The sequence below is a fragment of the Poecilia reticulata genome, linkage group LG2, assembly GCF_000633615.1.
Source record: "Poecilia reticulata strain Guanapo linkage group LG2, Guppy_female_1.0+MT, whole genome shotgun sequence".
NCBI classification, from domain to species: Eukaryota; Metazoa; Chordata; class Actinopteri; order Cyprinodontiformes; family Poeciliidae; genus Poecilia; species Poecilia reticulata.
The window spans coordinates 4,958,652-4,971,828 of NC_024332.1; the positions used below are offsets into that span (position 1 = coordinate 4,958,652).

The window sequence follows — 13,177 nt, forward strand, 5'->3', positions numbered from 1 at the left end:
TTGGCCGCTGCGCGAGACAAGAAGATTATTAGTGCACGCGCTCAGGTGGAGGGGAGCACAAGAGAAAACCTGAAGAGGGGGGTAAGCTCACTTTTTCTGGATGAAGTGCGCTGAAAGTGCCGTAGAAGACGCCCACTGTGCGCTTCCTTCTTGTGGGCTTCGAAGGTGAGAACTGGTCTCCTGTGTCGGGAGCTGCGTTCTTGGGACCAAACCCACTCCACGTTAGGAAGAAGGCTCGGCTGAGAAAAGTCATGGACAAAAGAAGAAAAATAAAGAGGAAGCCAGCGGCTGTGGGGAAATAGAAACACGGAAAAAGAAGAAGGGAGAAGTGTTGGCAGAGGAAAGACGAGCAGGATGGGGATGGATTTCAGTACTCTTCGGACTCTCATCAGCCGATATGTAAGTTTTTCTTTACCCTACACCTCCTTTTTCGCCTCCGTCTTCTCCGTCGACCTAACCGATGTGAAAACATGTAAACTATATCCCTCGGCTGGTTTCAAATTCAGCAGAAACGGCTACTCGTGGATAAAGTTGCACTCAAGCGAGGGAGTGAAAACACGCGCTCCGACTCGTTAAACCATGTCAGCACAGCTGTTTTGAACGGAGTGTTACGAATTTGTAGCTGCGGTGAAAATAAACCAGTAAACAAAAACAAAACCGTAGATTAGAGACGAAGCTGTGGATGCACCAATCAATCAGGACGGGATCGGAAGCGGCCAATTTTTTCCGTGATCGGCCAAAATTAAAATCCTGAAAAATCTGGTTTTGATTTCTTCTGTTCAATAAGTGCACTTAAATCCTGTTTTCGGTCTATTTATCCAGCAACCAAGCGCATGAACTTTGATGCACAAAAAATAAAATCAAAATACTAAAATGAATGTATTTGTTCTGTTAGATTTTAAACTCGTGTCTAAAAATGCAGTTTTTGAAAGAGTGCCAGAAGAAAACTGCTCAGAATTGTACAATCAGATTGTATCAATTTGTTAGACTATAAGTTTGCTTTAGTAATTCCCATTTCATCAAAGAACCTGGAGGACAGCTTTCTCTGTCTGCCACAGTGACCAGGGGGAAATAATCAATGCATTTTGAGTATTAAACAATCCAGTTCCATATTCTTGTTTATTTTTTTGCTATTGAACCGATTTAAAAAAAAAATTTATATAACAGCATGTTTACTGTAACTGTTATGAGGACACGTTGGAAGATAAAGCTTAGCATTTGTGCACTTGAGCACCGTTTTGTTTGTGGTTGAACAACTGAAAGGTGGAGTCCACGCCTCTCAGGTGTTCGTGTCAGAGCATGCAGGAGCTGCAGACCGACGGTTGTTATGACCCCCTCCCAGTAGAATTATGTAATCCAGTTGTTTCCTTCCTACCAGTCAAATCAATGAGCAGCAGTGGTTGCAGCCGGCCTTGCATGGATGGATGCAGGTTGCATTAGGCTCCAGTAATGCCTCTGACAGTAATCTAGAAAGAGCGAGCTCTACTGAAACATAGAGCAGGACTCCGTGCTCACCCAAGGCTTAGACACTGCCTCCCAACTGTTGCAGCTAGCTGATTAAATGAAATCCCTGCTGTGTGCAGATTGAAATGGAGCCAGACGCATGCAAAGTGGGGGTAGCGACTGATAGGATGTGGGATGCTGATTAGCTGTGTTGCTGTAATCGGTTCGACCAAAGAGGCTAGGGTGAAATAAAAGAGATTGCGCTGTTCAGGATAAAAAAAAAATCCTGAACGCCATTAGTCAGTACTGGGATTTCATGAGTGACCAGTCGAATGATGGTGTGACGAGGGCTCTTCTTGTTGTGTCTCATTGTAGCCATGTTTTTCTAATTGCTATATAAAACTTGCAGTCAAACTGGGCGAGGGCCAACGTGAGATTCTCACAGGATGATAAGCAGTCTGGAGTTTGACTTGGTTGTTTCCCACATCTGGAGAAGTAAAGGGCAATAAAACACAGTGTCTGCACATTATTAAAATGTTTTAAATTCATTAAAATAAAAGCAGGATGACCTTTAATATGCCTCTTATTGCGTTTTGTGAGTCGGTTAAGGTCACCGGTAACTAGCTGCTAACATACTCTTCCTAGTTAGCTAGCGTTTTTGCTAGCTAGCAATGAATCATGACATTCATTGCTAGCATTGAGTGGTCTTAAATTCCACTCGTTATGGTCCCACAAAGTCTTACATTTGAGTTGGTGAAACCCTGTAAATTATAAACACCTTGAAGACATCTTGGTGTGGACACGTTGAGTCTTGCGCAGCCACAGAGAGCAGGTGTGACTGATAAAACGCATCATTTCACAATAGAGGCGCAATAAACTGAAGCGAATGAGATGCATAATGCAAAAGAAATCACCCTGTTGAACTTTCAGTGTTAAAATTTAACCTAAGATGCATATGATTGTCAAGCATTTTAAAAAAAAAAGCTATAAAGCAAGTTCAGAACCTCAATCTGACAGTGGATTATGAAGAATGATGAAACAATGCTGTCCATTTGTTACTTTTTTATTTATTAGATCATTTTTATAGAATTAAGAGCATAAGACGATCCAAACCCACTGGTTATCATCTATACAGTTCCTCAGCGCTGTCTTCACGTGCTCCTAAAAGCCTCGTCTGATGCCGCCATCTCCGATTAGTTTAACAGCACTGGGTGTTATGTAAGCCGATAGCTCACTTTAAAAGTGTGACATGCCGACTTTGCAAAGTTTCGTGGTTGTCTCCTGCGTTCAGGCTGACGGAGAACTAAATGTGTTCACTGTAGCATGTAGAGCCTCTGCACTTATCCAGCCGCAACATGAAGCTGCGCTTTTTCAATACTCATGTCGGGTTTGTTTTTTTTTTTTTAGACTGAAAGTTTTCAAAGTGATTTATTTCCCCCCCCCTTTTATTCAAGCCGTTCATCCATTTTGCATGTCGTCTTCAGCAGAAAATGATGCAGCACTTTGAATAATCTTACAGATCAGAGGAAATGCATCTTTCTAAAAACTTAAATAATGTTATATGTAGTTAAAGTAATGGGACATTCGTAGCTGTAAATGTCCCATTTAATGCTCAACCAGGGAAACCCAATTTGGTTGCAAAATGTACAGTAGCAACAAAGGAATTGAATTGTTCTACACTTTTTTTTCTCTACCACACATTTTCCTTCCACTTAACTTTGACATTCTTGTGCACAGCAGCTGCTTTAGCACTGATCTTTTGTGGCTTACTCTCCGTGTTAACGACTCCAATGCACTTTATAAAGGAATCAGTGGTTTCTACGTCTCTCGGCTTCAGAGGTCACAGAATGCTGCTGCACGTCTTCTAACAGACGCACTGAAGTTCGACCACGTTTTCTCCCTTCCAGTCTCTGTGTGTATATTAGGATTAATTTTAGAATTAATTGTATTTGTTTTTAGTGCTTCATGGCTTTGCCCCACCCTGCCTGTCCGAGCTGCTGCATCCCTCCACTCCCTCAGGTCAGCTGATCAGCAGCTCCTGATCACGAAGCGTGAGCTCAGAGGAGACCGTGCTTTTGCCCCTAAATTACGGGATGACGTTCCCTTGGACATCAGACAGGCTTCTTCTCTTCTTTATCTTCTTTATCTTCTCTCTGACATTTGACATCATCTGAAATGTTAGCTTTTAAATTGTTTAGCTTTTTAACTTTGTTTTATTATTTTAATTCAAAGCTGTTTTAATTTTCTTAGGTACTTTTCACTAAAATTTTTGTTTATTATGTATCGACATATTTACACCATTCTCGTTATTGCTTTTTTACATATTGCTTGATAAAGGCTTAAAATCCTTAATTTTTTTTAATTTGGAGTTTTGACTTGAGATGTTTTTCAATACCAGTTTTCTATGATGTCTCTCCTGCCAGTTCCTATTTGCCCTTCTTTTTTTAATGGATTGCAATCCCAAAAAAAGCAGAATAGTTATTAATATTTAGTAGCTCTGGATCCAAAAGAAAAATCAACTTGTACACTGCAAAATCACAAAGTCTTCCCAAGTAATTTTAGTCTAATTTCTGGTGCAAATATCTTAGTGCACTTAAAATAAGACAAGACTAACTTACAAGTAACTTTTCAGCAAAATATACGTAAGTGCTTATTTTAAGTCAATAATTTCTTAATATTGATAAAGTACTAGCTCCATTATAAATTGGCTTACTCCTATATCTGGTTTCGAGTTGGAGCCAGTGTTAATGTTCCGCCATGTTGAGAAACTGAACCTCTCAATCATCAGCATATCAGTGCCAAGTTCAACAGGCTGCACGGAAATTGCTTTTAATACACGGAAAATATAAAAGAACTATTGTAAAGCAAGGTGTACACATGTAAGTCGTCTCTAACGCAACAGTAATTTATTTGCATTAGAGCGGCAATGATTTTCTGATTAATTCTGGCGAAAAGTACTTGGACATTTATTTCCATCTGTGCTCTCAGCTGCAGTTTCATCGTTGCCTGAATAAGCAAGAATGATTGCCTTGGATGTTGCATGAAGAGATCAATGGCCGTGACTGTGCAGGTTTAGTTCATGCGGTGGACATAAAACGACTGGCTTGTTAAAATCTCAGGGTTTCCAAAAACATTTTCCACCTTTTAATGTGACATTAAACCTGCTCAGGTCATTTAAAATCAAACTGGGATTGTTTAGGGGAAAATTAGAAATATAAAACGTTTAAATAGACTGTGATGTTGAGAGTCCCAAATATAATGTGAGAAGATGTCTTCTGATGTGAATCCAGAAGTTTTTTTGCTGCAGAAACGGGAAAGTGGAGCTTGGTGGTGGGTAGCATCATGGTTCGACTTTAAAACTTGGGTTCTGTGTTTCAAATACGAGTTAACCACTAGTTTTATCGGCCCGTGCAACAACGAGCCAGAGCATCCACTAGCTTCACCTTAAACAAGATTAAAGTTCTGGATTGGCCCGGCCAGAGTCCAGACCTGAATCCAATTAAAAATCGGTGGGGTGATCTGAAGAGGCCTGTGCTCAGGACAAGCTCACCATCTGACAGATCTGGACACTCCTTTACCAAATGATTGATCATCAATATTGGGTATTAACTTAAAACGAGCTCTTGTATCTTGCTGAAACGTTGCATGTAAGTTAGTTTTGTCTGATTATTTGCACTAGAAATTAGACAAAAAAATACTTAGTAAGATTTTTTTTTTTGCAGTGTGCAGACCAAACAAGTATCAGGTCATCTGAGCGACTTTCCAAATAAATTAATGAACTCAAACAGGATTTCTCTTCCCTCTGGCTTCCTGCCTTCAACTCGTGGATTAAAGGGTTACTGGTGGGCAGTAGGTCCTCATCCACTTAATCCAGTTTCCAACACTTCTTTGAGGTCTGTTTCTTCTGCTCTACTTTGTTTTGTAATTGTTACTTTGGCTAGCACCTAGAGTTAAGCTAATCGGCACACATGTGAGGCATAATGAAATGCTTTAGGGAGGAAAAAAAATAGTACCATGAGGCGATATTACTGGGAGTAAAGTAGTTGTTACTGGTTGCTGGAAAGCAGGGAGGTGGAATAGCATTTAGGTGACGCAGAGGGCAGAGGATCGCATGAATTCCTTGGCTCTGTCTCATTTTCAATAATTCATGGGCGAACTGGTGCACAATGCAGACGGATGTTTGTGCAGCCTGTTATTGAGTCATGTACAGCTCAGTGTAGCATTCAGGAAACACCGGGGGTTGCTTGAGGGGATCCCAGAGAAGGACAAGAAGGTTGTAATTGACATGTACCGTCCTTGTGCTTCTGATGTAAATATGGAAAGACTTTATTTGTGTTCAACTGGCCACTAACAGGAGTCCTGAGCATTGACTTATAGAAAAAGAAGATCCAGTTTCCAGGAATTCCTTTTTAACCAGTTTTAGGGTGAGCTTTTTGCAAATTTGACATACATTTGTTGTACATTTCCAGCAAAAATACAATTATTTTCCTTTTACTTTTTTGCTAAAGTTGATACACATCAAACCAAAACATCTAAGCATGTGCCAAGGCTGCTCAAACTCTCCTGAAGAGGATTATGAAACAAGATAGACTTAAGGTCTTGATAGCTTTGCCAACGTTGGACTTCTGCTACTTTGAAGGGCAGCCATGTATCTGAGACCTTTTAAAGTGGCTTTTAAGTCGCGCTTCATGTATGCCAGCATCAGCAGGTTTCCTCTCAGCCTCATGCTAATCATTAAACACCTGCTTATCCATTCTGTCTACAATCCACAAAGTGCAGTGGAGTTGGCCTCTTTGCCTAAAGGATTTATAGACTCTCGCTAAGCCATTGGGGTCCTGGGATTGTTTCACTGCCTGACTGGGTTTTGCTCGCCTCCCACATGAGCTCATGGGAAAAAACTTGACTTGTTGAGGCTCATTAATATTTTACAATCTGTAAGATGACCAAAATATATTGAATATCACTTGGTTATAACTTGATAAAGAGAGATTCAGTGCTTTGCTGTTGGATCTAAGGATAATTTCCCTCACTTTTCAGCTACTTTAGCCTCATAAAAAGTTCTACATTATTCAACTAACCTGCAAACATGAAGTATCATACACATATTAATTTACATATTTTCATTTTTTAACAAAACATCAAGAAACTACAGCTTTTAAAGTAAAGTACTTTCACCTGAGTTGCTTGTGTTTTTGTGATTAGGCACTCCTAGCTAAAAAGTTATTTGTGTTAACATGGCACTGATGATAAACATTAGTTCTGCTAACACTAAAGTGATACACCTACATGGTATTTAGCAGAACCTTATGCTAAATGATGAATTAACTTCTGTTATTACAAACTATATTGCCCTCAACAGGGTCAAATTAGTTGCTGCACACCAACCTGCAGTGGTGCTTCAGAAAGTGATTGTTTGGAACATTTAAACAGTTTGACTGGAAACTGTAGCTCATGAACAGTGTAAACCCCATTAAAGGCTGGTGTTGGAGTCTGTAACAGTACAGCCCACTAGACAAGAGACAGATGATGGATAGCCCTGAGTTAATGGTGCATAAAGGCCTCTATCTAAAGAGAGAGACCAGTAGAATAGATGGAGGTGGAGAGAGAACTGTTTTTGAACTTGGCTCATCATTTCAGCATTGCTCCTAGTTTGTAGGAAAAGTGCTGATGGATGCACGTATGCATTAATGTTCACAGTATAAGGAAATGATGGCAAGTATGCTGTTTCCAAATCCTGATGATGCAGAAGACATTTACCTCCTTGCTGCTGCTTCTGTTATCCCTGGCCTCTGATAGGTTTGATTGTGGCATTAGCAAATGAACATTAGATGGGATTACGCATTATTTTGTTACAGTAATTCTGGCAATTGTTTGCGTTTCCTTCCAAAAACCCTGCTCTGAAGCTGAACATCATTGGTAATGTGTTTAATACAGGGCAGCAAAGTGCATGCGCTAGGAATAGGAGGTATTGCATTGAACTTTCAGAGTACTCAAGTGGATTCCCCTAAACATTGATTATTCCGTAACATTATCAATGCACTTTGGCAGCCACCATGATATATAGACGACTGTGATCCTTGCTAACGCTGTTTGGCTTTCAGTCCGGCAGAAAACTGAGGCACACAGGGAGAAATTACACAGACTGGATTTCAAATTAATGCGGTTTTAACTGAAGAAACTGTTAGTCTGCTTTGATCCATTACATTAAACAACTATAATATACATACACTATACAATAACCAGCCTCATCATCTTGTAAGATGTAATTTATGTATCACTTTTCAAGGCACGCATAATAAAGTTCTGTACAAAAAAAGGGAAAATCTTCAAAAGAAAAAGCTCCTAGAGACATGACGTAAGTAATGAGACCAAACTCGCATAAACATTTATCTTTTAGTGCTGCATTACTCAAAGGCCCAAATCACAAACCAAATCGTTTTTAGGTGCCACGTGTAGCATTTTAGCATAAATAAATAATCACCGCATGAATATTTGAGCATGATTGCCATAGACGGAAGAGGCTGCCACTAAATTTGCAACCTAGTCGTTGGTTGTTTTCTTTTTTTTTTTTCCCGTCTTCACTCCTCATGTACAAAACTGAGCTTCAGCACTAAGGGAGACAGAATTGGCAATCAAATGCAATCTATTAAAACCATAATAGCTCAATTTTAATGTAGTCTGCCATCTGCCATAATTATTGAACTGTTTTACATAAGGCTTTTTTTTTTTTTTTAAAGCTAAACTTCTACTGCTGTAACTTTTCTCTCGTGCCTTAAGTTGTCTTATTGATCTGCGTACAGTAAGTGGCATCAGCGTCTCGAAAAGCTGACCATAGACTGCTGGTGCACTCAGAAGACTGGACCGCTTCCAGTTTTATTTGCTGTTTTGTAGAGAACAAAATTAGCTGTACAAGTTTATACTTTTCTGTTCTGTTTTTTTTTTTAAATTTTTTACCAACACTCGTACTACTGGCTTCAATAACTTGCATTTATTTTAACTTGTGTTGAAAACTGACTCCTTCTGATTTTTAATCATCTGGGTTACATTTCTAAAGGATCAGGGTACTTTTATGACTTTAGCACAAAACTTAATTTGCTGTAAAACATTTATTTTAAATGAAAAATCAACCCAACTAGTACAAAAAACCAATATAAACAATCTATAACATTAACATTAATTCTTACTTTTACAACTAGTTTATTGTCTTGGATTGGTTGGAAACTAAGATACAATGTTTTTCCAGTGAAGGAACACGCCATGCATGGCTCTCTCAGATTGTTAAGGAGTTAAGAAGACTCGCTGTTTTTAGTCATAGTAAAAGTTGTTTTAATAGGTGTGAGAAGTTATTCAATAGGAAGTTGTGCTTTCTGTGTTGAGACATGTTTGCAGCTCATCCAGGCTGCAAGAGATTTGTGACACTTTGTTTTATCCTCTTAAAACTTCAATAATGGTCTGGTGTGTCCCGTGACGGGACAAATGCTTTAATTTCGTCTTTTATTTTAAGAATAATAAAACTTGGTGTGACATGTCTGCTCCTCCTGATGGAAACGATTAGCTGGTCACTCCATATATAACTTTATAACTAGTCATGCTATGAATATTAGTTGCAGTTTTTGTATCTGTGTTTTATTTAAATAAAACCAAGAAAATGCCGATAGGCAACATTTATCAAGCTGTAAGTATAATGGTGACTTTTAGTGACAGCATTGCTACATGTTTCCACTAATCTAAGCTGTAATTTTCAGGAATCTATCCCCATAGTACCTTCTCCATGTCAGGTGACCAGTCTCATGAGAACCACATTATGCTATTAGGTTCTCCCTCAACCCTTTAATCTGTGTTTTTTTTTCTTTCTTTCTTTCCCATGGAGATTTAATTCTCACAATGTGAAGAAATCTCATTTATTTATATATGTTAATTACATATTATGCTGCTAGAACATAGCACAGCCATTTATATATTTAAAGAGTTAAAACGAGATCAACAAAATGGACAGAATGTTTAAACATGCAAGAAAGGGTAAAGAAATATAACAAACCCCCCACAGTTCTGGTGTCTGTACACCAAGTGAGCAGAAACTGTTAATCTGATGTCCTCTGAGTAAACTGACGGTTGTATTTTTCTCCTTTCTCACTGCCTTCTTCTCTCAAACAATGAGAGTGAATGTATCTGTCTCTTTCTCTGCGACGTGAAAGGGCAGCAGGATTCATGGGGACAGGAGCAGAGAGCAGTGAGGAGAAACCGGACCCGACCAGAACCTAACTGGAGACAAATACATTTAACACAAAGCCCCGAACTGGTGGCAAGACTTACAAAAAAACCCAAAAAAACACAAAAACATTTCTGTCGTTTTGTAATTTCAGAAAATAAGTGTTGGCACTATATTTAGCTTAGCACTATTCTAAACAAACAGCTTGACATTTACCAATTTAAATTCTCAAACTGGTTTATAGTAGAAAAGTAAAAAGTCTTTGCTGACATTTTTCCATCCATAGGAAAGGTTCAGTAGCCTGATATAACTTTCACTGTGTTTTGTTTTTTCCTTGGAGGATCAAGGTTAATTTTCTTCTTTGAGTAATGGAGTTATAGTTTATCTCTCCAGATTTAAAAAAATAGTTCCATGAAACGTTTTTACTGCAGCTTAAATGATTTTGAATTTTTTTGCAGGTCAGATGTTGGAAAAACATTCCTATCATTGGTTTGAACAATAGGTTAGGTATCTGAGTAACGGCATTTAAAACTGAAACAAAGAATCGATTCTCCATAAGGATTTGGCTTTATCTGTTGATTCTCCTATGATTGACTTTTAAAGACCGATGGAGAACAACGGGGGAGAAAGTTGGCTGAACTGGTAATCGGAGAGCAGTTAGGTAGAGATATTAAAAGGTCATGAAGATATGAGTAATGAGGCAGAGTGAGGCCTCGGTAAAAACAGGCCCTTCATAGCTGCGTTGGAGTTTGACAGAAACTAAAGGATTTGGTAAGAGCAGCAGAATGAAGAGACTGATGCAGGTATGCCTTTTCCTCAATATTTCTCTGTTTTATTACTTTCCATCCTCCTGAAGCTTCCTCTGCCGCTCTGCTGTCCTTATTTGGCAGCAGTAATCTGGACAACTAATAAAATCAGGTCTCTTATCAATATTTTAAACTTTTGACGTTCCTGGCAATAAGCATGTAATTGTTTACACAAGTAACACGTCTTAAGTAGAAATACAAGTCAGCTGCTCTTTAGATTTACTCTGGAAGTTGTGAGTCTGTATTTTATGTTGGATTTAAAAAATTTTTTACCAATTAGACATTCATGGATCATTGTAGAAATAGTCTTGACCTCCCAAGGCTATTTCAGCCAATTCAGTCACAACCGATGACTGCATAGCAGAACAAAACGAGGCGTGGAGCGCAACTCTGTTGGATTGAAATGGTATGATTGATATGTTGAGAACAAAACGGGTGTCAATCTTCCATCCGACCTCAAAGCAGAAACTTGCTAAACCAGGTGGCAGAGGTGCAAGGGTGTGATTTTGTGTTTATAACTATATAAGACAGGACATTTGGAAACAGAATAACGGCAAAGAGGACAGGGTATACGTCATAGGAAGAGATTAATTAAAATATAAGGTAAAAGATGGTATAATCTTGTTGAAATCTAATTATTAGATGGGGACTTTATGTAAAATTTGTTTGAGAAAAGGCAGCATTCCCAAAACTTTAACATGTATAAACTTTAATTTCGGGTGCATTAATTGGTGGGTGTATGTAATTTTTCCTCTCTTGTAAAAAAAAAAAAATTATTTGTTTTTTACCCAGGAATTATAGCAAACTAATTGCTAATAATTCTTGCCTTGGGTCATTCTAACAGGTGCTGTGCTTTTTTTATTTCATCAAAGTTTTACTGCATATGATCTTTGAGTCTTTCTTGTCTTTAGGATAATTCCTTCGTAGCAATTCATTCTTCACTAAATTCCTTTTGCTGCGACTCCAGTCCAATAATATAGGTCTGCTGAACAGTTCATCAAGAGAAACAAACGCTAAAAACTTGTGTTACAGGAACCATTTATTGCACAATTACTCTGACTAAAAGGTTCCAACTCGTGTATAATCAGAAGCCATTTCCTGTGCCTAATGACTGTTTTCACTTGCATACATCAGTTGTTTATCTAGACGAATCTTTTTCCTTATTTAGTTGAACTCATCCACATGCGGGTGCGTGCACACGTGTAAATGATTATCTGTAATGTAAATCCTGTAATCAAGCGACGTTAGGAAACGATACTATTTATAGAAGGAAAGTGTTCAGAAGTTGGTAAAAAAAAAGGCTGCAGATGAAGCTTCTGGGGGCATTTTAGGACTTTTCCTCTGATCTCATCAGAGTCTTGGAGGTAGCTTTGCATTACCACGGGAAGTGAACGTGCAGACACATGGAGATGAAATATGTGCTCACGAGATGTGCCGTTTAATAGTTCTGCCACCCTAAGGAAAACAGACGCCTGATGACCAGCAGGGCTGCGGGTTACTGCTATTGTCCAAGTGCCTTGGACGACCCAAACTGCAGGTTCGCTATAGCTGGATGAGTTAGCTTTATACAGGTGCAGCGTAATAAACATTAATAATTGAAAGGGTTTCTTACATCAGTGATTCGGCTTAAAAAGTGAAACTCTTACATTACACACAGTAACGTAGTTCAAGACCTTGCTTCTTCAATGTTGATGATTATCCCTAACGGCCAATGAAAACACAAAATTCAGTTTCTTATATTTGATTTTAAAGTGAGACCAGCGGTGAAACTTCAGTCAAATAATTTTGGTTTTGTTCCACAAGTTTCTCGCAATAATTCGCTTCAGTTCTGACCCGTTTCTCCAGACAGAACTGGTTTATGGGCTGCCATACTTGCACCATTTTACCAGCTCCGCCCACCAAACTTTAACTTTCTGGCTGATGTCGTGAGAGATGGCTCCAATATTTCCACAACATGCTTCTTTTTTCCTTCAAATGTAACAATAGTGATTTATTTCCATTTCTCCATTTTGTCAGAAGTGGTGTGTGCTTAATACATTAACATATGTGCGTAAAATGAAAAACGGTACTACTTAGATTTTCCCAAAATGTTGGAAGCCTTTCTATTAGTGCATTTAAACATCTGAATTTGAAATAACTACTGGTTATTCATTATTCTGGCATTTAGCAAATCAAATTTTTTTTTGTTAATGTTAACTGGCTAGAAATCGGAAAATTTTTGTCTGTTTTTAACGTCGAAAAGTAAGGAAAAATTACTCCCGTTCTTGAGTAAAAAATTACTTAATTCTTGAGTAAAGACAGTTTCTGCATGACTAAACAGTTGCTACATTAAACTACTTCCCTTGTAGTTTCTGCAATAATCTCTTGATGTCATCACTTCTGATTTTACAAGCATAATCAGGCGATCCAAGTGTTGAGAACTTCTCAGAATCACGCTTGTCATCACCAGAGCATTAGGCCAAGTCATATGGAACGTCACATGAGCGACAGCGGCACTCCCTTCAGAGAAGGCGAGTACGACCAGCAGGTTTATGGCTCTGTGACACCAGACGAATGGCTTCGCTTGTCCGCAGGAAACCCACAACAATCACTCTTCTGTTCAGCTCAGAGGAGCAAAGCCATGCATCTGTCTGCTCCCTGGCTCTTGTCGTGCATTATTTAGTGTAATATTAGAGCTTAGTCAATCTCTAATGAGTTCTTCAATTCTTTCTCGGTGAAT

At 38.7% G+C, this 13,177-nt stretch overlaps 1 protein-coding gene across 11 annotated transcripts in view; it reads left to right on the forward strand.

The window, feature by feature from the left end:
* atp11a (ATPase phospholipid transporting 11A) overlaps positions 1-13,177 on the forward strand; it is a 43,190-nt gene continuing 30,013 nt past the window's right edge. For all 11 annotated transcript variants that reach the window (XR_535314.1, XM_008426773.1, XM_008426782.1 and 8 more), the window contains exon 1: positions 1-399. Coding sequence is in view for 10 of the 11 variants with exons in the window: in XM_008426773.1 (XP_008424995.1) it covers positions 355-399 (45 nt within the window). In the remaining variant the exon portion in view is untranslated. The remainder of the gene's footprint in view (positions 400-13,177) is intronic.